This window comes from Chiloscyllium plagiosum, unplaced genomic scaffold (assembly GCF_037043375.1).
Source record: "Chiloscyllium plagiosum isolate Xiang-an unplaced genomic scaffold, Cpla_swu_hap1 HiC_scaffold_11, whole genome shotgun sequence".
Taxonomy (NCBI): domain Eukaryota; kingdom Metazoa; phylum Chordata; class Chondrichthyes; order Orectolobiformes; family Hemiscylliidae; genus Chiloscyllium; species Chiloscyllium plagiosum.
In genome coordinates, this window is record NW_028270149.1 from 17473669 (window position 1) to 17501335 (window position 27667).

Consider the following 27667-nt stretch of genomic DNA (forward strand, 5'->3'; position numbering starts at 1 on the left):
GATCAGCTAAGTCCTCCTTGGCCCGAACATCTTAAGCTGTTCCCACAATGACTTTCCCTCCATTGTAAGGTCAGAAATAGGATGCTCAGGTTTCAGGTTGAGTGAAGGCAGCTCACTAGACTCTAACTCTGCTTTCAATCCACAGATGCTGCCAAACTTGCCTAGTTTCTCCAACTATTTTTGTTTTTGTTCCATTTCTTCAGTATCTATAGTTCGTTATTTCTTGAACAATGTCCCAGGTTGGGACAAGTGGTAAATAACATCTACGCAATGGATGTGCAATAACCATCTCAAAGAGAGTCAAACCAGTATCCTTAACTTTTTAATGACATTACCATCACTGAATCCCCAATAATCAACATGCTGGAGGTTATGATCGACAGGAAACTGAGTTGGATCAGCTATATAAACATTGTTGCTACAAAAGCAGGTCAGAGGTTTGAAACTGCAGCCAGCAATTCATCTGGTCACCTCAAAGTCTGTCCACCATGTGAAAGGCACAAGTCAACACTCCCCACCTGCGTGGATCAGTGCAGCAAGGAGAGGTGGTGTAGGGGTAATGTCACTGGATTAGCAATCCAGAACCCCTGGTGACATTGGTTTGAATCCCACATTGGAAGATGGTGAAATGTGAATTCAATAAAATCCAGGATAGATAACAGGCCTAACGTTGACTGTATAACTACACTGATCGTTATAAAAACCTGCAGTCCTTTCCTAGGTATGGACCACATGTGACTCCAGCCACACAAGCATTGTCTGTCTGGACAATAAATGCCCACATCCCAAGACCAAATAACAAAAGCTCCAATAGCACTTAAGATTCATGACACCAAGGCAATCACTTTGATTGGAATTACATCCACTACCCTCACCACTGATGCTCAGTAGCAACTGTGTGAACCATCCACAAAGTGGTCTGCAGACAATCGCCAAGATTCCTTAGACAGCACCCTCCCAACACATGACCACATTTAGTGTCCATCTAGAAGGACAAAGGCAGCAGATACATGGGAAAACTAAGACCAGAAATTCCCCTCCAAGTCACTCACCATCCTGACTTGGAAATCCATCGTCAGTTCTTCACTGCTGCTGGGTCAAAACCCTGGAATTCCCTCCCTAAGGGCATTGTGGGTCAATCTACAGCACATGGACTACAGCAGTTCCAGGGGGCAGATCACCAGGATACACAAAATCCTGGCCACATTCCAAATTACAAAAACTGAATTCATTCAAAGATTCAAGATCATAACCATGCCTTCATTTATAGGTAGGTCAATTAAGTTGCAGACTCTAGTTTCTGGTATGTGTCTGAATTGCAAATGTTTATTTTTGTTTACAACGTGTATGCACTTTTGCAAATTTGCAATTTATACAGTACTTTGTGATCTCTTACACATTCTTGAATGCAGGTCCTTGGCTCATTGTTTGCTGATGTTTCATCTTGAATTATTTTCCATGGCTTCAGTGGTGGCATCCCATTGCCTTCCACTCTTGGGTCAGGCAAGGCACAGGTCCCAAGTCTATCTCAGCCAGAACAGGAACTGAACCCACGCTACTGTTCTGAACCACATTACCTAGTTAACTGCACTAAGCAGCACCTACCCCTCCCACTTAAGAGTGTCCTGCACAATCCGTGCTCCAAGTTAAGAGTCAGAAATTAAAGCTTAATATGTTGACAGAAATATTGCAAAATCTGGAGTGTTATATTATTGTTGATTTTTATTTCACAATAACTAGACAGCATATTTGACTGTACAGGACACATACAATATAGATAAATTTTGTACACTGTTTAACTATAATCAACTTGTCAAAGTACAGTATGCGAAAATGTGTCTTCTATTACTTACATAATAATGGAATATTATCTAATTATCAACATTCCTGAATCTATAGTTAGTAATTTGACCCATCATAGGGGGAAAGAAAACACAATGCTATGTTAAAGGCAAATGTCCTGAGTACAATTAAATGATCAGAAAATATATGGACAAGCTACAAATGGTACACACCAGTGAGGGTGAAATTTCTGCATTGAAAAATTTACAAAAATGTCAATGGATGTTGAATATTGCATTCCAACTTAAAACACAGAAGTCACCATTTTCACGGAGTTAATGAATGCAAGAATTTCACTCCCTTGCAAATTGATTCTGGTCCACTCTGTAGTAGCAAAACCATAATTGTCAAGTAAATCTGAGACAGCCACAAAAAGTACACTGACTCAAAAGAAACAAAATAGAAGTGCATTTGGACCAAACTATGCTTAAAACCCAAGTGTGATGTTGAGACTTTTTAAAACAATCTAATAAATATGCAACTGCTGTTTGATTTATTCAAGCGTGATTGATGATTTTAACAATTAGCAGTCATGAAAACGGTTTAGTGACCATTAAAAGCAATTTTTGTTCAATTGCAAACCTTCCATGAAATTAAATGTACAGTGTGGTAAGTGAACATTCAATAGTGATTAACAATAGGTTGCATCATATTGTTAAGGGTTTCTAATTCTAATGAAACTTCCTCCCCTCAGGTCTCATCAATCCCAGGAGAGCCCTGTGGATGTTTAATTTATTCCCATTTACTTATATTTTCAGTTACAAAAGCCCTTTTTACTGTAAATCAGACACTCATTTCAAGGGAAGATGTTTTCTTTGAGGACATTAAACAAAATGAATACATAAGTCAGTAGTCGCAATGCATTGTGTGCAGCATACAGGAACATTTCAGTCTAAAATTTCCACTTCTTGCAATTATACAACAGGCTAGCAAAATTCAGACCATCAACAAGATAGAAGTATCTGAATACTAAACAGTAACAAATATGACAGCAATGCTGCTTGGCCACAAAACGTAATTTGTAAACATTAGCAGATTCTGTGAGCATCAGCCTTAATGTAACAGTTTAATCTGTCATTAATTCAAACTTTAATTACCAAATGCTTCATAACCCACAGAATAGAGACCTTTGGCTATTATGGTTTGCTATTTAAAAGGGAATATGTTCCAAAATACAGATCAGCCAAAAGTAAAATGCTTTACCAGTCTTGACTTTTGACAAATACTGTATATGTGGAATGCTTGACCAATGTTAAAATAGATTATGCATTGCAAATATTTATTGCTGAACCAAAGTAATTTATAATATTCAATTCAAACATTTTACATTAAAGCATTTTTAACCAAAATAATAAATGACCTAACTAAACCAAAAATAGAAGAGAATGTGCCATCCCCAAAAACAATCAAGTGCAACAGAAAATTCAGGGAACAACCATTGAGGGACAGTGGCATAAACTTCAACTGGCCAAACTCTTCCTGAATGCTTGTCATGTATATCTGTCTCCAAGCACGTCCAACTTCAACATGTAGAAATGTCTGATCTACTAGCAAAAAATCATTCCAAAGGTGGTGTATGTAATGTTTTCAGCCCCAGATTACGGCTTAGGTCTTGAATGTAGATATGGCCTAGTAGACTAAAACAATTAAAGTTCAAATGCAAACAGTAGGAAGTTGAACTAAGTTTGAGAAGTAGAATAGAAACTCAACAAGTTCAAGCAGATGTAAATTTTTCAAGGACAAACAATTTCTTTGGTTTTCCTGGTGCAGTGATATAAGGTGTAAATGGCAGAAACCAGAAAGCATATAAATCGAATCACGTCTTCTGGAATTAAATTTGGATATTGTACGAATTTTGAAGAATTATTTCAAGTGTGCTCAATTTGTGATAAATCTGCAAGAACAAATTTGCATTTATATAAAGTGTTATGTCCTCAGGATGTTTAAAGCACTTCAGTGCCAATTAATTACTTTCTGAAATGCAATTACTGTTATGCATGTAAAGTTGTGCATCAAACGAAGCACCACAAACAGCAAAGGAATGAATATTGACCAAAATAACTCCCCTAGTGCTCTTAGAATACAGCATAGGATCTTTTACGTCTACATGAACTGGTAGATGAGCACTTGATTTAACATCTGTTCTGAACGCCTTCAACAAAATGACCCTTCCTTAATCGTGAAAAGAACTGTCAGCCTAGAGCATACTAGCAAGTATTCATGCCCTTTCTATACAGTGAGTTTTGCCAATTTAGCTAAATTCTCAATATCACCTTTGATTTCCCTAAAAAAGGTGAATCATGGTAAATATTTTGCTGTCAAAAATACATTCAATGAAAAATAGCTCCAATGCAAAAGACACAGGTGAAAAGCATGAAATTAAAATTGATCAAATTTGATTTGTGTAAATGGAACTGAAAAAGCCTATGTTACTGAAAGAAACATTGCACTAAAAAAAAAATTCTGCTTTCCTAGATACTACATTTGGAACACTAGAGAAAATTGTTGTTGGTGCTACTCACAGCCCCTTGTTGACTATTTCAGTAAATACATGGTAATTCGCAATGAATTAACACCTTTGGCAAAATATCAGACAACTGTTTGGCGAACATATAACAATGGCAACTGTAATTTTCAGGTTTATGAAGGACAGTGCTTGTCCCCCACTGTTGTTATTTTCAGATCTGCATTGCACAGAAGTAAATTGGTTAGAGGGAAAAAATAAGTAGCTGCTAAAATGCTTCAGATAGTCACCCATTTCCAAACGCAGTCGTACTATCCATTAAAAACAAAACATTTGTACAAAATCCTAAACCTAATTTCACTTAATATCAGTACAATAGTTTTAAAGAAATGAATAAAATGATCAGCATTTTCAGGTACGAGTAGTTTAATTTAGTTCATATTTCTTTAAATTTTGCATTACCTTTTTAGCTCCTCGAAGTAATACAAAAATAAATGGGGGAAATACTTTGGCCAATTACACAAGCTCATAAAATGCAGGTGTAGAGAACGACCAGGAATACAGGTGTTTGCTTAGGGGATCATATTAATTGCAAATGCTGTAGGTATAGACTGAATTCCAGTCAGGGAGAGATTCTACTTATTTAAAACAAAGGGAGAACTAAACTTATAAAATATTAATAGAAATAAACTGATAACTTTTATATTTATATTTTGATACTGAAAACAAATGCATAACAGGAGGTGGAGGAATTGACCAGCTGTAGTCATGCAAAAAGACACCGGGGGCTGAAATTCAGCTTGAGCAGCAGCAGATGATGAGGAAATTGAGATTCAGTATTCGGTACCTGGTGCAATGTAAAGCAGGTTGTCCATTGCCCACTATCACCAGTTTGAGATTCTGTCCAAGATCAACATCACTGCCAAATTGTTTTCAAAATCTCTTCTCACCTTCTGCTTTTGCTTGCCACTGACCCTACAAAAGCTCCATTTATACTACAGTACTATTTTCATTTGCTAGGGATCACCAAAGGAGCAAACTATACATGATCAGTAACTTGCAGTAAAAGCCATATATAAGCTATTTGTGCACCAATCAGTTTTTTTCTGGTCAGTTCTTGCAGCAATCTGTAGAGCTTTCATCGCTGTCCTCTACAGACCCTCACTACTCATATGGATTTGAGATGAATAAGACCACTGTTTACTCAGTGATTGAGACAGTCAGCGTGACTACAGACTGAAACAAAAAGAGCAGGACAGTAACCCTAAATAAATGGCAGCCTGCTACCACTCAAACAAAGGCACAAACATCATTTAGAACGCCATTTATCAAAATATCTTTAATTCACTTTTTGTAGAAAGAGAAATTATAGTATTAACATGCAAATAAATCAACAACCCTAGCCAGCATTCTTTTAACATGCTGCAATATAGCTTAAATGAGTTTTTTTTAAAGAGTCTCTAACATAAGCAGTACTGCAAGTATTTGGAATTGTCCACGCACACGTCTCAAAGCATTGTCTGAGAGTGTGGAGATACTGGCACTGGAGAAGATGAAGGTGACGAATTGGAGACATGGGGAAGCATTCCTGTTGGAGTGTCTGAAATCTGCAGCTCCTCTAGCTTCTTCAGCAACTGCTCCCGTACAACCAACAACTCCTTGTATCGCTGTTGAACTGGGTCCTGCTACTCAAAGAGGAGACAAGAGAGACTGTTACCATATAATATTAATACTTATACAGTCAGAGTCTCACAGCACAGAAACAGACACTTTGGCCCAACTCATCCATGCTGACCGGACATCCCAAACTGACCTCGTCCCATTTGCCAGCATTTGACCCATATCCTGCTAAATCCTTCCTGTTCATGTATCAATCTAGATGTCTTTTAAATGTTCTCTTGTGCCAGCCTTCACTACTTCCTCAGACTGCTGATTCCATACACGCACCACCATCTGAACTGCGATGCTGTAAGTCAGAAACAAAAACAGAGGTTGCTGGAAAAGCTCAGGAGATCTAGGAACAAAATAGAGTCATAGAGATGTACAGCATGGAAACAGACCCTTCGGTCCAACCTGTCCATGCCGACCAGATATCCCAACCCAATCTAGTCCCACCTGAAGAGAAATCCAAGTTAACGTTTCAGAAAAGATAAAGGGTCACCGAACCCAAAATGTTAACTTTGATTTCTCTTCACAGATGCTGCCAGACCTGCTGAGCTTTTCCAGCACTCTCCATTACCACCCGATCTCCTACCTTCAAACCAATTTCGTATCCCATTAGCTAGCTCCCCTGGATACCAAATGATCTAAACTTACTGACCAGTCTACCATGCAGAACTTTGCCGAACACTTTGAAGTCCACATAAACAATGTCTACCATTCTCCCTTCATCAATCTTCTTTGTCACCTCTACAAAAAAATCAGAGACACACTATTTCTCACACACTGTGCCACACGACTATCCCTAATCAGCCCTTGCCTTACCAAACCTATGTAAATGCCGTCCCTCAGAATCACACCCCCACCAACCTATCCACCACTGATGTAAGGCTAACCAGTCTGTAGCTCCTTGATTTTTCTTTACAGCCTTTAAGCAACAGCACCACATTAGCCAATGTCCAGTCTTTCAGCACCTCACATGTGGTTGTCGATAATGCAAATATCTCAACAAAGAGCCCAGTGATCTCTTCCCCAGCTTCCCTCAAAGATTTGGGAAATGTCTGATCAGTTCCCAGGGACTTATCAACCTTTTATTGGTTTTAAAACCTCCAGCATCTCCTCTTCTGTAATATGAACTCTTTGCAAGACATCACTATTTCCCCAAGTTCCCTCGCTTCCATGTTTTTCTTCACAGTATATACTGTCGCATACTATTTGTTTAGTATCTCACCCATCTCCTGTAGCTCCACATATTGATGGCCACAGTCTGTAGTTTCACATATTGATCTTTAAAGGGGCCCTATTCTCTCCCTAGTCACTCTTTTGCCCTTAACATATTTACAGATTCTCTCTGGACTCACTTTAACTCTATTTGCCAAAGCTATCTCATCTCCCCTTTGTGCCCTCTTCTTTTCCCTCAAGTATACTCCTACTGCGCTTATACTTCTAGGTATTCACTCGATCCCAGCTGTCAATACCTGATACATTCTTCCTTCTTTTTCTTGGCCAAAATCTCAATTTCTCTAGTTATCCACCATTCCCTACACCTACCAGCCTTACCTTTCACTAACAGGAACATACTGTCCCTAAACTCTCATTACCTCAGTGTTCAAGGCCTCCCACTTCCCAAACATCCCTTTACATGCAAATAGCCTCCTCCAATTAACTTCTGTAAGTTCCAGTCCAATAGTCAACATTGCCCTTACTGCAATTTAGAAATTTAACTTTATGCTCAGTTCTATCCATTTCCATAGCTATTTTAGAACAGAATTATGATCAGTTGCCCCAAAGTACTCCCGCACTGACACCTCAGTCCCTTGTCCTGCCTTTTTCCAACAGGTCAGGTATTGCTCCTTCTCTAGTAGGTACATCACACAATGAATAATAAAGTTTTCTTATGCACACTTAAATTCCTCCCCACCCAAGTCCTTAACATGGTGACAGTCTCAATGTACATTTGGAAAGTTAAAATCCCTTATTTTCACCCTCTTATTCTTCCTGATTTCTGAGATCTCCTTACATATTTTCTTCTCAATTTCTTATGTGGTGACAGTGGCGGTGGGGGTTTATAATACAATCCCAGCAAGGTGATTATCCCCCTCATTTTTCAGTTCCTCTCATAACTTCACTTGAACATTTCTGAGGAATATCCTAAGTACACAATAATGTCCTCCCTAATCAAAAGCATCATTCACCCCCCCCCCCTCTAGCCTCCCTTTCCACACTTTCTGTAGTATCTATTCCCAGAACATTAAGCTGACAGATGTGCCCACCCCTGAGCTATATTCTGTAATAGCTATCTGAGTCCCATGCGCCAATCATGCCCTGAGTTCAGTTGCCTCACCTGACAGGTGTCTTGCATTGTAGTAAATGCAGTCTAATTTATTAGTCTTACCTCATTCTCTAGGTAAAAACAATGACTACAGATGCTGGAAACAAGATTCTGGATTAGTGGTGCTGGAAGAGCACAACAGTTCAGGCAGCGTCCGAGGAGCAGTAAAATCGACATTTCGGGCAAAAGCCCTGAAACGTCGACTTACCTCATTCTCTGCCAAGCTCTTGTCTGACTTGACTATTAGACTTGCGCCTGCTGTGCAAGCCTCAACTTTTTCTCACTATTGCTTTGGTTACCAGCACCACCACACCATACCCCCAATCTCACCCACGCAACCCTTTTGTTTAAAGCCTCCCAAGTTGCATTTGCAAATCTCACTGCAAGAATATTGGTCCCCTTCAAACACAGAGGAGTTAATACAGCATTGATGTCCCTCTTACGGCGGCAGAAACATCTGTCTGTGCCCCAAACTAGAGAGTCTCCTATCCCAATCGAACGTTTGAAACCTGACATACCCCTCATTACAGTAGAGGGGGTCATGGTAACAGATGTCACCACCATCCCACCTCCCTCAACCATGGTATCAAAACCAGCATACCTGTTTGAGATGAAGATAGATAGCCACAGGAGACTCCTGCACTATCTGGCTACCTCTCCTACCATTCAATAGACAATAGATGCAGGAGTAGGCCATTCAGCCCTTCGAGCCTGCACCGCTATTCAATATAATCATGGCTGATCATTCCTAATCAGTATCCTGTTCCTGCCTTACCTCCATAACCCTTGATTCCACTATCTTTGAGAGCTCTATCCAACTCCTTCTTAAATGAATCTAGAGAGTGGGCCTCCACTGCCCTCTGGGGCAGAGCATTCCACCCAGCCACCACTCTCTGAGTGAAGAAGTTTCTCCTGAGCTCTGTCCTAAATGGTCTACCCCATTCCGAGCAGTTAACTATCTACCTGTCTCTATCTGCAGTTTCTCCATTTTCCTGAAACTGCCATCCATCACACCCCTTTGCTCTTGTAAACTCATTGCCTCTAACTGCTGCTCCAACCAATCCATGCATTCCAATAGCATTCTCAACCAAACACACAATTACTGCAGACAGTCTCCAGGAAGATTCATCATCTCCCACATCTGACAGGAAGAGCACTGGAAAAGCACAGTCGGTCAGAGAGCATCTAAGAAGGAGAGTCGACGTTTCGAGTATAAGCTCTTCATCATGGAATCCCTGAAGAGCTTACGCTCAAAACTGATTCTCCTGCTCCTCGGATGCTGCCTGACTGGCTGCGCTTTTCTAGTGCCGCACTTTTTGACTCTTATCTCTTGCATCTGCAGTCCTCACTTTCTCCCAGGAAGGGCACATCACCCAACTAAAAACCACTTCCGCCCCTTATAATTATCCACAGATCCAGAAATGACCAAACAAATAAAACACACTTTCTTCAAAAACACAGCATTAGCGCACTCGTACTGCTCAAAATACACTGCTCTAGGCTAAAGTAAAAATGCTGGAATATCTCAGCAAGTCTGGCAGCATCTGTAAGGAGAGAAAAGAGCTGACATTTCGAGTCTAACTGAGCCTTTGTCAAAGCTAAAAAAAAGGGAGAAATAGGGAGGTATTTATACTAGGCAAAAACAATGACTGCAGATGCTGGAAACCAGAGTCTAGATTAGAGTGGTGCTGGAAAAGCACAACACTTCAGGCAGCATCCGAGGAGCAGTAAAATTGACGTTTTGGGCTAAAGCCCTTCATCATGAATACAGGCAGAGTGCCTGAAGGGTGGGGAGATAAACGAGAGGCGGTTGGGAGTGGGGAGAAAGCAGCATAGAGTACAATAGGTGAGTGGGGGAGGGGATGAAGGTGATAGGTCAGGGGGGAGGGTGGAGTGGATAGGTGGAAAAGATGATATGCAGGTAGGACAAATCATGGGGACAGTGCAGAGCTGGAAGTTTGGAACTAGGGTGAGATGGGGGAAGGGGAAATGAGGAAACTGTTGAAGCCCACATTGGTGCCCTGGGGTTGAAGTGTTCCGAGACGGAAGATGAGGCATTCTTCCTCCAGGTATCTGATGGTGAGGGAGCGGCGGTGAAGGAGGCCCAGGACCACCATGTCCTCAGGAGAGTGGGAGGGGGAGTTGAAATATTGGGCCACAGGGCGGTGGGGTTGATTGGTGCAGGTATTTATATTGGGCTGAGAGAAGGTGAGTCATGGCTCCAGAAGCAAAAGGTAGCAATAAAGAGGTGATAATGACAGTGCATAGAGAGATTATGGGGAGATTAGGAGCTGTGAATGACCAAGTCTGAAGCCAGTGCTATGTGACAAAATATGTGGGGGATGGGGTGGGGGGGGGGGGGGAGAGAATGGGTGAAACAGAGGCAAAATGGAAAACAGGGGAAAAGGGTAGCAAAGGGGGAAAGAGGAGAGGAAAAAGGTGACGAGAGAGTGGGGAGCGAGAGAAAGAGAGACAATCAAGAAATAAGAATACAGAAGAGTGAAAAAAAGTTTTTACAAAAGATAAATGAAATAAATGAAAAAAAAAATTACAGAGCAGAATGAAAACAGAGGGGTCGAGATGGGATAATCATCTGAAGTTGTTGAATTCAGTGTTGAGACCGGCAGGCTGTAACGTGCCTAGTCGGAAGATGAGATGCTGTCCCTCCAGTTTGCGTTGAGCTTCACTGGAACATTGCAGCAGGCCAAGGACAGACATGTGGGCATGGGAGCAGGATTGTGTTGAAGTGGCAAGCCACGGGAAGGTCCGGGACCTGATTGCGTACAGACCGAAGATGCACAGCAAAGCGATCACCCAGTCTGCGTTTTGTCTCTCCGATATAGAGGAGACCACGTTGGGAGCAACGAATGCAATAGACCAAATTGAAAGAGGTACAAGTGAAACGCTGCTTAATCTGAAATGAGTGTCTGGGGCCTTGGATGGTGAGCATGGAAGGGGTAAAGGGGCAGGTGTTGCACCTTCTGCAATTGCATGGGAGGGGGGTTGGGTGCGATGGGAGTGGGGTTGGGTGCGATGGGAGAGAGGTTAGGTGTGATGGAAGGTGCAGTGTGAGATGGGAGAGGTGTTAGGTGTAATGGAGGAGTGGACTAGGTTGTCCTGGAGGGAACGATCTCTGCGGAATGCTGACAGGGGGAGGGAAGGGAAGATGTGTTCAGTGGTGGTGTCATGTTGGAGTTGGCGAAAATGGAGGAGGATCATTCTTTGCATGTGAAGGCTGGTGGGGTGAAAGATGAGAACAAGAGGGACCCTATCCTGGTTCTGGGAGGAGAGGGAGGGGGTGAGGGTCGTGGTGCAGAAGATGGACTGCAGGCTGTCGAGAGCCCTGTCAACAACTGTAGGTGGGAAGCCACGGTTGGAAAAGAAGGAGCACATATTAAGAGCACCACTTTGGAAAGTGACCTCATCGGAATAAATGCGGCGGAGGCAAAGGAGCTGAGAGAAAGGGATAGAGTCCTTACAAGACGTAGGGTGAGAAGAACTGTGGGAGTCAGTGGGCTTGTAATGGATAGACTATTGCCGGAAATGGGGACAGAAAGGTCAAGGAAAGGAAGGCAAGTGTCGGAGATGGTCCAGGTGAAGGTGAGGGAGGGTTTCAGATTCCAGCATCCGCAGTAATTTGCTTTTATCCACTGCTCTAGGCTAACTTAATACCAATCCTTAACATTACAAGTCCCTTTTAAGATAGGTTTGCTTTGTTTTTTTTCTGATAACATTCCAAAAACAATGCAACAACTGGTGTATAAAAACCAAATACCATCCTAAGGAAGTGAGTAAATCCAGGTGAGCACTGAAGAACCCTCAAATACAATGGCAGCTCTTCCAGCCACGATCTCCCGTCCACCAGCTTTCCCCCCCCAGTTACTTTAGTCACATTAAAGAAGCTATGCCATTTGGTAATAAGCAGTCATTCACTTCCTCCAGACTAATAACATTTCTAGTGAATGCTGAAACCTTTTATCACATTGGGATTCAGTTCAACAATGGTTTGTCACATGATACCCCCAAGAAAACTGACAGACCACACTCTAAATATGATACCAGCTGGACACCAAAGCTCAATAATTGCTTTCATTCCTTTAAGTTTTATGAATTTCTGTTTCTGGGTGAATCACATCAATGAAACTACTTTGCAGATTTACAGTTCAAAACGAAACTATTTGAATTCTAAAAAATTCATCAAGTGTTAGAAATTTGAAATAAAACTGAATATAGAAGAGAGCCACAGAGTTAGCACAACAATACTGGATAGGATAGAAATAAAAAATGATGTATCCAGAATGTCAGCAGTACTCAAATTAGGAACGATACTCAATCCAGATAGGATGCATCCTCGCTTTGAGGGAAGTATGTTTGGAAACTGTGGAAGCTCTAGCCTTCCTGAGATATGGAAGTAATACCATAGGGTTGCAAATGTTTCATTCACTCAAAACAAAAGTAATATGACTTGCAATTTTAAGCTATTCATCCAAGCACTGTGACACTCATTTAGTGAGAATATTCTGTGATAAGAGTAACTACTTCCAAAAGAATCATCTAATTAAATAAAGATGCTTTGAGTGGAGTCTTAACAGAATTCAGCCAAGTATCATTTTTGGTGCATTTCATGGAGGGTTTCTCTCAGTGAGACCTAGCAAGTTTTCATGCACTATCAACCCAAATTCACTTCATTAACTATACACTATTCCCTTATAACACCCCACTCATTATATTCTCACTCACCACAGGTGGAGAGTCTTGCCACAGCCAGAATATCACAGCATCCCTGGTTCGATCTTTGAAACTCAGTTGTGCATCCGGTCAAGCATTGGAAGTCCACAACTGCCCTTCATCGAACAGCAACCACAGACCAACACTTTTCAGGACACCCAGGTGGCAGGGCTGACAGTTCTTTACACATGCAGGTGCACATTAACTGTTTAAGTACCAAACCACACAATTTACCTGTCCTTAGCCATATCCCACCTTACAGCTCAAAGTCACTGCCACTCTTTCTTCCATGCGTAGCCCAACATCTTCTCATTGTTAAATGTGGGACCATCACATACAGGAAGATTACAAACATTCACTTTTATTCAGCGACAGCGAAAGCTAACAAGAAACAGAGACCACATTTCTCTGAAGAGAAATAGACTGCTTATCTTTCAACAATTTCACAGTCAATAAATGATCACTGCACCCAACTCTTTACTATTGCCTTGCAGTGATGCACTCGATCATGCAAAGGATGATGACCCTCCCCCCACCCAATGTCCTCATCCTTATTCTCAGTAGGCTGAAGCATTCTCTGCCTGTTTCAGCCTTCCTAACATTCCCTCTTTGCCTGCGCCAGCTGTGCAGAGCACAGCATGTGAGGATCGTGTGGTACACTCTGCCTAGAATGTACTTCAACATACTCCCGCACTGATCCAACCAGTCATTCCACATCTACAGCAGGCCCTCTGCCTGCTCCAGAGTTCTGGTTGAAGTACAGGTTGTTTTATATCTAAGCTCAGCAAAGTCAGGGTTGGTAATGGAGTCTTCAGCCATCATTGCAGATGGGTCGCCCTGGTCTCCTAGTATCATCCTTGTAAGGTGTCTGGTGCTTGAAACACATCAGAAACATAAAACATTCTCAAAGATAAAGACATCATGGCATCTCCCAGAGAACCTGGGCACAGATCTCCAAAATGTGATGTCGATGATCATAGATGACTTGCACATTGATGGAATGGAACCTTTTTATTGACGAACTCAGCTGCATTATGGTAAGGCACTCTGAACACGTACACAGTTTATAGCACCCTGCACCTGGGGGAATGAGGTGGTGGTGCTGGTGTTGGACTGGGGTGGACAAAGTTAAAAATCACACAATACCAGGTCATAGTCCAACACAATCTAGGTTTGTTCAATATATCAGTTGCATGACACTATGATCTTGTGCTATAAATTCTGTGCCTTATTATCCTGCCCCACTAGCTACCTGGAGGAGCAGTGCTCTGAAAGCTTGTACTTCCAAATAAACCTGTTAGACTATAACCTGGCATTGTGAGATTTTTAATTTTGTCCACCTGAGGGAAGGCAGCAACGTTGGCAAAGCCTACTACTCAGGCTCCAGTGTGGACCCTGTCATGGGAAACAGATGAAGTGATGTGATGTGACACAATGTGCATCAGTAACAGTCTTGATATACTTGTGGATTGAGGAGTAATATCTTCCACACAGGTCCCCAGTGGCTCCTTGGAAGTAGCCAGTTGTATAAATGTTAAATGTTGCTGTCACCTTTACGGCCACTGGGATAGCAAGGCCACCCACTCTTAAGTCACAGGTCCTGGTCCAGCAGTTGGCATAGTTCTGTAACGGTGACCTGGGGCATCCTTAGTCTGCAATGACATTGCACCCCACTCATCTAGAGAAAATGGCATCAAGGACAATAGACACTGGGCCTCTTGCAGCTTCTGTGCATCCTGAAGGGTGGTTCAGCTGAGACCTTACATGGAATTCGTTCAGTATCAGCCAGGGGGATTGTTGCTGGTCTTAAGTCAACTGGTACATCTGTTCCTCTATTGCAGTGCAGTAACTACAAAGTTATCTCTGTGAAGCAGAAATATCAATCTGTACTCTGTAATAATGAACATGATCGAGATTGCTTGTGACTAGCATCTGAAACCCATACATTTGGGCACTGCATGCATTTCATATGCAGGATGCTATGATTACAGATGACTTCGACCTGTACCATGCAAGTGCATGATTGATGTAACTGTCCCTTGAAGGGCCTCATGTCAATCAGAAGTGGAACCCACCCGTTGGAACAGAGAAAAAAAAACACTGACTCGGCCTATTTCGGGGATGTGCCGCAGCCATTTTGCATTTTGCATTTAGGAGTCAATTGAACATGGAAGGCAAATGTAGCAATGTTCCTTGCCTCCTGGCATTGCTTGGACACCCATCAGTACTGATCCTCCATGTTACCACATACCTCTTGAAACGTTTGCAACTTACATCATTACCCCGGACCCCAGGCTATGGTTTAGTCACACCCTACTAATGCAGTCGCCCTGTCATTGTAGTGACTACTAATAATGCCCCCTCCTGCTGTATCCAACACATTATCAACTTCCTCCTTTAAATGTTAAATTTCTCCCCTTATACCCATTTCGCCTCTTCACCATCCCTGGCTCCCTCTGTATTCCAGACTGCAGCTTCCAATTGAGTTCCCCATCTCACTACCACAATAGAAACCCCTGATAAATCCCCTTGACTTTCATTTTGTTGACCTCTGGGACTGGCCAGTACCCATTTCTGACTGACTTTAACAGGCAGCTCCAACTATGACTGACTGGACCCATGACTGACCTGTTTGCTCTTCCCTGACTGACATACTTCAACTCCCCTGATTGTACACAATCAATGTGCAGAATGGATTATGGCCCACACTCTGGACTGTAGTGAAATGAACCCCTTGGCCACGTCTAACTCAAACAGATGACTAACCGTTGGATTGGGATTGGCAATGACTTGGACTTAACGTACATCCTGACTGACCCCACTTTGTCTTAAATGAGGACTAATCCCTTAGACTTTGGTACATGGCCATTGGACCAATGCACATGCAATGCATTTACCACGTAGGCTACTGGTACATGTTATAGGTGAGAGATTTACAAAGCACTGTGCTGCACAGCAATATGTCCATCCCTTTGACTGATGACTGCTGACAATTGTGACAACCTTCCTGGCTTTGTGCTTGTACTCACGCGCAAACTAAGACATAGGTACTATGAGCCTTTAATGTGTGGATGAGGGGGAGAAGTGCAAAAGGCAAAACAGGGATATTGTGATCAAACTAGAGACAAAGTGAGTTCTAAGAGAACAAGTGAGCAGCAATAAAATTCAGCCTGATCCAATCCAGAAGACTGGTGCCTGACCATTGCATAAAGATTCCATGCAGCAGCTTTCCATTGAAAGATGCTGGCGCATTCCAAAATTCAGCATTGAGGTGCAGAGCTGCACTGGAAGTGAACTGAAGATAAGCTGTGGGAGTGTGATGAGGCTAGTATGGGTCAGATGCTAACATCCATGGTCAGGGAGTGCACATGGTCACAGTTTGGGGAGTGTGCCCTAAGATGCTGATGACTTGTACTAAAGTGGACGGCTGGTGGAACAGGCAGCAAGCTGAAGTTGCCAGGTACTCACGCTGATGTTCATGTCAAGAAATGTTGCCATCTAATTTCTAGTTGGGAGAATGGGAAATTACATATTAATGAGGAGTGAGATAGAGATATTAACGCATGCAAATTCATACAAACATGGCTCTCGCTGCTCAAAAGCAAGAATTTTGGCTATTCCCCATTTGATTGGAAAATAGGACCTTTTGCTCTCAATATTGAGAAGCTCCTCGTAGGCCATTTCAATTTTCCCAAATTTCTCACCATGGCCCCATGTCGTCAGGGGCTGAGAAGATTCTGGGAGAAAGTGAGGACTGCAGATGCTGGAGATCAGAGTCGAAGAGTGTGGTGCTGGAAAAGCACAGCTGGTCAAGCAGCATCCGACGAGGTGAATCAACGTTTTGAGCATAAACTCTTCATCGGGAATCTTCATCAGAAGATTCTGTTCATTGTATCTTTATTTCAGATTTCCAGCATTCCTGGTATTATACATTCCATTTAAAACTTTTTTTTGATTTTCCACTCAAATCTGTATGGTATTTTCACTTACCATAAAAGATATACCCAGAAACAAAACACAAATTCACAATATTTCTCTAAAAGCGATGCATATCTGAAGGAAGCAGGGGACACAAACTGTTTTAAAAGATCTTAAGACTTTAAAATACAGGGGTGTAAAGTACAAAAGCAACAAAATGGTGGCAAATATTTATAAAACACTGGTTCAGCCTCAGCAACAGTCTTGCATTCAATTATGAACATCATTTTTCAGGAAGGATATTAAGACTACAGAAGGTTTAATAGAATGGCCAAGGCTTAGGGGCTTAAATTAGGTGGAGAGACACTTAAGTTGTTCCCATTAGTTTTAATACAGTAAAGCAAACCTTTATATGGGCGGCACGGTGGCACAGTGGTTAGCACTGCTGCCTCACAGTGCCAGAGACCCGGGTTCAATTCCCACCTCAGGTAACTGACTGTGTGGAGTTTGCACGTTCTCCCCGTGTCTGTGTGGGTTTCCTCCGGGTGCTCCGGTTTCCTCCCACAGTCCAAAGACCTGCAGGTCAGGTGAATTGGCCCTGCTAAATTGCTCGTAGTTTTAGGTAAGGGGTAAACGTATGGGTAGGTTACGCTTCGGCGGGTCGGTGTGGACTTGTTGGGCCGAAGGGCCTGTTTCCACACTGTAATGTAATGTAATCTAAAAAATCTAAACCTGTTATTCAGTGCTGCAAATTGCAAATAGTTTTGATGGAATAAATATGGCAGAGGGAGTGACCAAAAGTGATGAGCAAAAGAACTAGAGATGACAGGAGGGAGTATTTTTTTAAGGGGAAAGGCTAGGATGGTCTGAAATGAACTACTTGAAAAGGTGGGAAGGAGATTCAATAATAAATTTCAGAAAGATAAATTCTTATGGGGGGGGGGAAATGACAGGGCTTTAGGGCAAGATGAGGCAACGGATTAATTGGATAGCTCTTTCAAGGAATTGGCACATGTACAATGGGCTAAATATCTCACTTGTTGTATCATTCCTTCTGCGAACATTAACAGCAGGGATAGGTCTAAGCTCCATACTTCAAAAAGGACAATAATGTCAATGTTAATTAAGGAACCAAGGGGCCTAGAGGTGCAAGGGCACCAACTACTGAAGATGCCAGGACATATTGAGAGAGTAGCAGGATCTGGGTTGAGTTCCATAAATATTTGAATTCAATAATTATATAATTAAAACACCAGTCTAAAAGCAAACATGCATACACAATATCAGTTGTTGTTAAAAGACTGATATATTCATGTCCTTTACGGAAGGAAAACTGCAGTCATTCCCTGGTCTGGCCTATATGTAACTCCAGATCCACAGCAAAGTGGTTGACTCTTAACTAACCTCCGGACAACTAGGGTTGAGCAATAAATGCTAGCAATGCCTGCATCCAATGAACAAATAAAAAATGTGTTCTGGTTCTTTCAAAGTCAGGAAGGATGTGAGGGTCATTAAGAAGCTGCAGAGCAGATTGAATAGCATGAAACAGGATTTTTCCCAGGAATGGGAAAATTTAACTACAAACATTAGTTGGAGAAGTTGGGGCTGTTCTCTTTGGACCATAAGATGTTATGATACAGCATTTAAGATTATGGACAAACATCTTCTTACAAAATGAGTCATAATGAGGGTGTGAAAACAGAGACAATGATTTCAAAAGGAGATGAAATAAGCACTTGCAGGTTATAGGGACAGAGAGGCGGAAAGGAACTGAATAGATTATTGCACAGTAAACCAGCATGTTGGGCTGAATGACCTTCCTCTGCACCTTAACTGACTTTATGAACGATGTATTCTGCACGAACACTCTTTGCTACAGAGGTCATGACAAAGGCTTACCTACAATTCCATTAGCTGAATTCATAATCTCTCATTGGTTGGGTGCCTTACAGATCAGAGAAAATGGCTAATTTGATCAGCTTTCTCAGACTGTCAAAACTTTTGTGCCCTTATAGAAGGACATGATGCATGACAAGAAATAATTATTTGCTTCAATGAGTCAATGTTTCTATTACATACCTGCTGCCTGAACCAAGGATTCCATCGGATGTAGTAGTTCACCCAGAGATCTAGGTGCCGCATGCTGGCAACTGGATAGAGCACACGATGTTGGTCTTTTGTATAAAAGGGATTGATGTACTTGTCCATTTCACTGTTCACATAAGACCATAAGGACACAGTCCTTTTTCGCAACTCCTTGAATCAATATAAAAAATGACTTTTAACAACTTTTGTAAAAACACAGAAAAAAAAGTCACAAGTATAACATCAGAAGCAAATCCGATTATCAACTGCCTCAGCTAATAAACCTCTGTCCTCTTGGAAGAGGCACGAAGCATGGTAAAGAGCATACTCTGGGTGGGGTACTTCAATGTCCATCACAAAAGAACCACTAGTTACTGCGTTTGCCAAGTATTAAAGTAGGTAAAAACAATGACTGCAGATGCTGGAAACCAGATTCTTGATTAGAGTGGTACTGGATAAGCACAACAGTTCAGACAGCATTCGAGGAACAGGAAAGTCGACATTTCGGGCAAAAGCCCTTCATCAGGAATAGATGAGAGTGCCTGCAGGGTGGAGAGATAAATCATTTATCTCTCCACCCTGCAAGGACTCTGCCTATATTCCTGGTGAAGGGCTTTTGCCCGAAACGTTGATTTTCCTTCTCCACTCTAATCTAGAACCAAGTATTAAAGCACACAGCCGTCAGATTGGGCCTGTGGCAGATGGTGAAGGAACGAAAAATATACTTAACCATGTCCTAACCAATCCACTCCTTGCAAATGGATCTGTTGAATGCAATTTGGTAGGAAAACCCACTATACAAGTCCTTGTGGAAACAATGCCCCAGCTTCACCACCACCTCAAAATAACCAAGTTCTGTTCCAATGATTAACAATGATTCAGAACAGATCCAGTAACCAGAAACTAGCACTAACAGATATCAGCAGCAGGTGGATTATGTTTCACCATGATCTGGCACCTCATTACCATCAAGCCAGGGAATTGACTTTAGTTCTAAGATGTTGCAGGGAGCACATCAGGAGCAGCACCACGCGTACGTAAAAATGTGTGTGTCAACCTGGTGAAGATACAACACAGGACTACATACCTGCTAAATAGCACATGACAGACAGAGTTAAGCAATCAAATGATCAACAGATGAGATGAAAGCTCTGCAGTCTAGTCACATATAGTAATAAATGTTTGGACAATTAAACAACTGACCAGAGGATGGGACTCCAAAAACATCCCATCCTTAATGGTGAGGGAATGCAGCTTGTCAATGCGAAAAAACAAGGCATCACCAGGCCTGAAAGACAAGGCATTAGTCACCATCTTTTGCCAGAAATCGAGGCAGAAAATCTAAGGGAAACCAATAAAGATCAGGTCCTCTATTCTCTTAACAACGAGGTAGAGGGAGGAAAAAGCTAAATTCTGCTTAAGAGAATATAAAGAAAGAAAAAACAAAGAAGTTGGAGATGGAGAATTGCAATTCTGACAAAAAGCATAAAAGTAATGCACACAAGGACTGACTTTATCCTTCCTTTCGGTGGGCGAGAAGGTGAAAGGTACTTTAATAAGATGGACTTGTGGAAGGTTAGAAATGTAGTTTCAGCAGACAGTGGTGGTTAGAGATGTTGTTTTCGCAGATGGGCAGTGGGGTGTTGTGGGGGGGTGGGGCGGACATTACACAAACAGTCGCGGGATTCTTGCAGCATACTTAAGGCTAAGATTTTAACAAATATAGAAGGCTTTTTAATAAAATAGTTTTAAGCTAGGAAATAACTATGAAGGGTTGTAGCTGACCACAAAAAGAAGCAGCAGGGGCATTTCACAATAAAGCTTATAGTATGATAAGAGAAATTGGATAAAAGAACAAGCTGTAACAAACAAGGAACAAAGAATGCAGACATACAAAGACAGCAGGATGGCCAGATAAGAAAATAACCAGAGAGAGAGAAAAAACAAGTGAGGTAATCGGCTTATGATAGGATGGGAAAAGGGAGGCGTGATTCCGCAACTTGCAAACTGAATAAGAATGCTGACATGCTTTGTTTTCGCACGCATTTGATTGCAGAAGCGTCCGGTACTTGCAAGGCCATAATAAATTGTTGTTTCCAAGGCTTTGTCTCAGGCTGATTTGTGAGTGAGTTCTGTCTCTCACAGACTGCCCATAATCTTCCCACCTGCCTCTGCCCCCAACACTCCTTTCCCAGTAGCAATGACCTCGTCAGGAAGTCAACAACCGTGTCAACTAAAACCAATTAATTCCTGTTGTAACTTATTGTAAGTAATTAATTCCCAGTTAATGGCTTTCCAAGGGGCCAGGTTTCCACATGCAAGCTAGTATAGGACAGCAGGTGGAATAGTACTCACTTAATGAATCTTCTTAGCCGAGAGGGCTCCCCAAAGTTTTTACTTCTGTCCTGTTTCCCTTCTTCATTGGCCTCTCAAAGTCCACACCCTCTTTCCTTCTCTTCGTCAGGCCCACCAGATTGTCACCCAGTCACATCCCCAAACATACCCAAATCTATCTAGCCACGAAACGACACGACCAGCTATCCTTAGTAGCCACACACGCAGATGACAAGCAACATGAATTCGACTGGGACAACACTACTATTAAAGGACAAGCCAAACAGAGAACATCCAGGGAGTTCCTACAGGCATGGCACTCATCCACAGATTCAAATCAATAAGCACATTGACCTGAACCCAATATACCGACCACTGCAACGGACAGCTGGAACTGACAACCGAAGCGGCAGATTCAAACCACTATAAATGCCGGAGGAAACATCACAGAAGCGCTTCACAGGAGGCTCCCAAGCACTGAGGATGTCACCTAGACGGGGGACGAAACGTCTGCAACACAAATCCCCAGCTCGGCGAACAGAACCACAACAACGAGCACCCGAGCTACAAATCTTCTCACAAACTTTGGAAAATAACTGCCCAGGATTAAAACAGCAAACATACATACAGGTACACGATCTTTTATCCGAAACACTTGGGACCAGCTGGTTTTCGGAATTTGGAATTTTTTGAATTTTGGAATAAGTGACAGTTTGACGGTGAAATTTTAAAAGATCTTAACAAAGAGCAGACTCACTGAGTATTACGGGCTCGAAGACAGAATTGAGGCCTGCCGATGCTAGGCGAAGCCCAGCCACGTCGCATCTGAGTGACACGCTTCGAGTGGGTGTGGACTTGGGTTAACTGTTTGCTCGCCAAACAACCTTGTTAATGAGAAAAAAACTTCACAGAAAAACCTTTGGAATTTGGAGCTTTTCGGATTTTGGATAAAAGATTGTCTATGTGGACACAATCTTTTAATTAAATATGCTGCAACTTTCAATCACCCCTTCCTGGAACCCCACCGCAGATTTTTCATATTGAGGTTTTAATTGTACACTGGAAGAAATGAAAGGTAAGATATAAAAACAATGACAAGATCTTAGCACTTATGCTTCCCGGTCCCTCCCCTCTTCATCTGACTCCATAAATGCATGCTGACTCCCAACACCTCTCTCCTTGAAAATATTAGAAATTGAAACTTATCTAACCTTTCTTTCTGGATATAAGGGAAAAGGAAAAATAAACTGGGGTGGAATCTAGAGAAAATAAAAAGTCAATGGAAAACACAAAGACTAAGCTTGTAAACCTGCTTGCACCAACCTCCTTCCATCGCTGTTGTTCACAGGTATAAAGGAAGGTTCCAAATCGGCAGCTGTACAGATGATCCAGAATGGTAATCAAGAAAAGCTCATTAAACTGAAAGGCTGTAGGAAACTAGAGACAAGAGAAAATAATGTCAACAAAAGGTTTCCCTATTAAGCATATTCAGTTCACTAATTCAAGAGGAGGCTGTTTGTTTCAAATTATGCTTTACTCCCCAGTAAGATGAAAGTGAAAAGCAATTATTCTAATTAGCATAGGCCAGTTTACATAAATGCAACTTAAATTCAACATAAAGATACCAAATAATATCTGAAATGACCCCTTTAATGTAACTTATTTTACTTAAACAGAATAATGAATCTGTATTCTGTTCACCACCCCAGGATAGAGCCACTCTTCCAGTAGGCCAATGTCTTACTGCCCACCTGTTTTCCCAAAGGTCAATGATCAGTGATTATGCCACTTTTCTGTCAAAACAGATAGGCTTGTCCAAAGAGAATACTACCTTTACAGCCCTGATTTGTCATTGACTTCAAATGAAGAGCATTGTCACAGTACTGAAACAGCTGCTGGGATGTCAAACTCTCACATTATCTCCAAAATTTAAAAACAAAGGTGAGTTTCTAAAACTAAGATGGAGCTTGGCCAGAAATCAATATAGTCAAGTACAGGCATGATAGGTGAACAAAACCTGTAGTGAGGACACAAGTCATTAAAACTTCACTACCCAAGTTTAGCTTATGAGACACCAAATCATGAATGCACAGGAATGGTCACATGTAGAGGTCAAAATCCTGGAATTCCCTCCCTCAAGACATTGCAGGTTAATCCATATTAGGTGGACTGCAGCAGTTCAAGAAGGCAGCTCACCATCACCTTCTCAAGGGGAACTAGGGATGGGCAATAAATGCTGGCCAGTCAACAACAGCCACATCCCACAAATGAAATAAATTTAAAAACAGGAATGAATGACAGCTTGAGCAGATGAGCTAAGCTGGGACAGTGTCGAGCAATGTTACGCAGGAAACAAGCTATCACAGTGGTCACACAAATGTGAGATTAGCCAGTCATCTTGGAGTCAAAGATGGCTCTATAGTTCTAAGTAGTTTAGATTAGTCTCAGGTGGCTATACGGAAGAGAGATGAAACCAATAACTAGCATCAAATTTAATTTTAAGAGTAGCTTTTAAAGCAATGTACCATATTCCTTTCCTTGAAAGGACTGTCAAAATATTCAGGCATATGAAGATATACAATGACGGTTATCATGCACTTAAATTATACGTAATAACATTTTACATTTACCCCACATAGTGTGAAAACCACTCACTTGCTTTGTCATTTGCCAAACACAGTCAATGAACTGCAGAAATATCGGAGAGCGATCTGCATCTGCATGGTTCTTGTCACCATGTCCTATTCTCTAAAGTAAATAATTAAATCAACTTCAGTTTTGTCAAAAATATACATCATAAACTTCTATCAACTGCAACTTAAATAATTTTAACCTCAAGAACAATTACAATTTAGTCATATTAATGAAGCTGGAATAACAATCACCTGATCTGCCACTAATAATGCTGCAATATTCACAAATAGGCTACAGAAATGTTCATTGGTGCTGAGGGTCCACGCTTGGAATTTTTTTGTTCCTGTTCAGATACCAACAGACATTTAATGATGAGAATTCGCACAATGACTATATTGATTGGGAACTGTGTGCATCTGAACAAAGGCTTATACTATAAATTGAGATACCAACACATAACTGATGTCTCAGTCCTCTTTTTACCAGTTTTGTACTTCTGAATCACTGATTAGAGAACACCTGAGAGATACGACTTTGCATCTCATGATATGTTGAATGGCGACCTTGGCTGGAACTTCAGTCCATCAGCTGAGACATTTTACAAAGTAAAAGTTTATGTTTAAATCACTTTTACAACATTTGCAAAGATAGTCTCTTGATCATGGAAACTCTACAGTTAAAATTTCTAGAAATCATTTATATTACAGTATAACTGCAATATTATTTTTCTTCAAAATCATCCATTATGCTGTGTCGATTACACCGATTAGAAATATGCAATCACAACCGAATTACTTTAAGACTCAATGAATTTCTCAACATAAATTTATTTTATACACAAAACTGTGACACAAGGCAGTGTAGTTTATGAAGATAAGCCACACTTAAGCAAAATTGTTATTGTTTTCTCCCCATTAATATAACACAGGTAACTATATGGTAAAGAATACTAGATAGTGCCTAGTCTTTGTACACTTATAAGCTTTTCCTTGCAGAGTCACACTTTACATATCCTGCATCGCCAATCAAACCACTAGACTTTCAGCCTGCTCTTAAAGTCAATGTACAAGGCACACTTGAATCCTTGGTTCATGTTTACCACCAGGCTACAATTAAACATCTAATTAATAACAAGCAACACACATTGGCAATTTTCTGACCTTTATTCCAGATCTAATGGAACTTTCAGCAATTACTCTAACCTTTAAATTGCCAGACTTAATTATATTATGGAATTGAGAAGGAGGTGGCAAAACGACAAAAACAACGCCAGATTCCAATACCATCCACACTGCTGTTGCTGCTATTGGGTATCAAAAAGGAGCAGAAACTTTGACTCAAGAGCTGTGTATATCTGCACTTTTAATGCAAACTTGCTGCTTTTATAACTGTCAATCAGTTATACAAAATTACTCCTGGGGAATCAACCTTAGCTCCAGAACAACTACATAATTCCTAATTTTTAATTCACACAAAACCAGGTTATAGTCCAACAGCTTTATTTGAAGGTATTAACTTTCAGAGAATTGCTCCTTCACCTCCACATCATAATTTTTAATTAATGTACTAATAATTGCTAAATACAAGCACCATTTTTGTACTAAGCTTCTTCTGCTCTGGAGGTAAATCAGCAAACAGTTACCATTTAGATTTTCACCATTAAATTATTAATGTCATTATAATATGGGGAAAAGTGAAGAAATCCTTTCACTGCAATAGGACTTCTAAATACACTACATTATTACCTGAAGTTGAAGCAGCAACTGCTAAAATGTCAACTTTCCAAAAAGTATTTACCACAAGGGATATTTGTTTTATGTTAGTCTCAGAAATGTGTGCGACACACCAGCACCAGCACCCCCACCAACTCCTCCCCAACCCCAGACAAAGAACACAGTGTTCCAAATGATGAATGATGATTTGGAATTCTTACCGTTGCAAATTTGTGCCCAAAACTTATCCACTCCTTTTCAATAAGTACTTCAAAACCTTTTGTTGTTCGATAATAGCTATCAAGCATTAGTAGTGCCAAAGAAGTAAGCTGTGCGGTACGGTCCCAGCCATCACTGCAGTGTATCAATGCTGAACTTTTCCCAGATGAAACCTTATCTGCTACTCTAATTGCCCCTGCCAAAACAAACTACAATAAAAATATAAGTTGTACTACGTGTTTTTAAACAAAATATGGTAACAATGCACTTCCAAGAAACAGACTATTTAGTTCAAAGCTTGTACAGAAAACACATTGGTGCAATTAAACACAAGTTTTTTTGTTAAATGTTATACACTTAATTTAAAAAATTAAGGAAAGTATTATACATACAAAAAAACCTAAACTGCTTGTTAAAAATTAAGTTACTAGTTGATCATCTTGCCTTATCTTGCATTTTAATAATTAAAAACATTAAGTAACGAATGCTGCATATAGCAGCTAGTCACAAACCAACAGTTCTTACAGAGCAGTTGCAGTTGAATCACCTTACCTTAATATGCTCTAACCAGTGCGTTGACTCAAGACTTGACAGCCAGTGGGATTCTTCAACGCTAGGATACACAATGTCCTTTAATTTCCTCAGGGATTCTCTCATCACATGAATGTTGTGAATGTCAAGAAAGATGACCTCTGCTCTCTGATAGGCATCATCACCTTCATAGCCCCCTCCTGTGGCCTAAAAAAGTGAAATTTAATAAGTGCTTTCCTTTCAATTACCCACAATGCATGCTCGACAATATTGACTATACAAGAAAAGCAGGTGCTGTACGAGGGTGGGTCAGGGCTAGAAATACACACACCCAAAGTTAAGCACAAATTTGATTATATTATTAACCTACTTTACAGGAAGAATTAAATACGGTTGAGTTTAATATCACATTAACATAAACAAAATAAGGACAGTGAAATATTTAAATTAAATGTTCTTTAAAATTACTTACAAAGAATGGCCCTTTGAATAATAAGCAACTAGCTTTTTAATAGAACTAATGATGTTAGAGTAGAAATTCTAACTCCATTTACAAATTTGACGATGTTCCCACCATAGTGGGTTAAACCTCAAACTACAGACCAGGAAATAGATAGACAGCTTAGTGACATAGTGTATAGGTAACAATCTTTCCCTCAATGTCAGCAGCACAAAGGAGCTGGTTATCGACGTGAGGACACGAAATTGCCCAAAGTGTTCTGGGATGTGTAGGTTAGGTGTATTAGTCAGGGGAAATGTAAAGTAATAGGACAGGGGAATGGCTCTGATACTCTTCAGAGTGTCGGTGTGGACCTGTTGGGCCAAATGGCTTGTTTCCACCCTGCAGGGATTCTATGATTCTATATGAAGTGGAGTGGAGGACACGCCCCTACCTGCATTAATGGTGCTGAGGAGGTGGTGGTGGAGAGCTTCAAATTTCTAGAAATAAATATAATCAACAATCTATCCTGGTCCGTCCATGTTGATACTACAGTCAGGAAAGCAACCAATGGCTCTACTTCCTCAGAAGGCTAAGGAAATGCAACATGTCCACAATGACTCTTATCAATTTCTATATATGCATCATAGAAAGCATCCTATCTGGATGCATCACATCTTGGTATGGTGACTGTTCTGCTCATGACTGCAAGAAATTACAGAGAGTCACGAACACAGCAGAGTCCACCACGCAAACCAGCCTTCCTTCCG

General features: G+C 41.1%; 1 protein-coding gene across 2 annotated transcripts in view; it reads right to left on the bottom strand.

Annotated features, from left to right (window-relative positions):
* Positions 1–1704: 1704 nt before the first annotated feature.
* mtm1 (myotubularin 1) overlaps positions 1705–27667 on the bottom strand; it is a 160614-nt gene continuing 134651 nt past the window's right edge. For both annotated transcript variants that reach the window (XM_043705113.2, XM_043705109.2), the window contains 6 exons: positions 26480–26665; positions 25930–26136; positions 24018–24110; positions 22686–22799; positions 19023–19199; positions 1705–5991 (listed from right to left, as the gene is read on the bottom strand). In XM_043705113.2, coding sequence (XP_043561048.1) covers positions 5815–5991; positions 19023–19199; positions 22686–22799; positions 24018–24110; positions 25930–26136; positions 26480–26665 — 954 coding nt within the window. In that variant the 3' untranslated portion in view covers positions 1705–5814. The remainder of the gene's footprint in view (positions 5992–19022; positions 19200–22685; positions 22800–24017; positions 24111–25929; positions 26137–26479; positions 26666–27667) is intronic.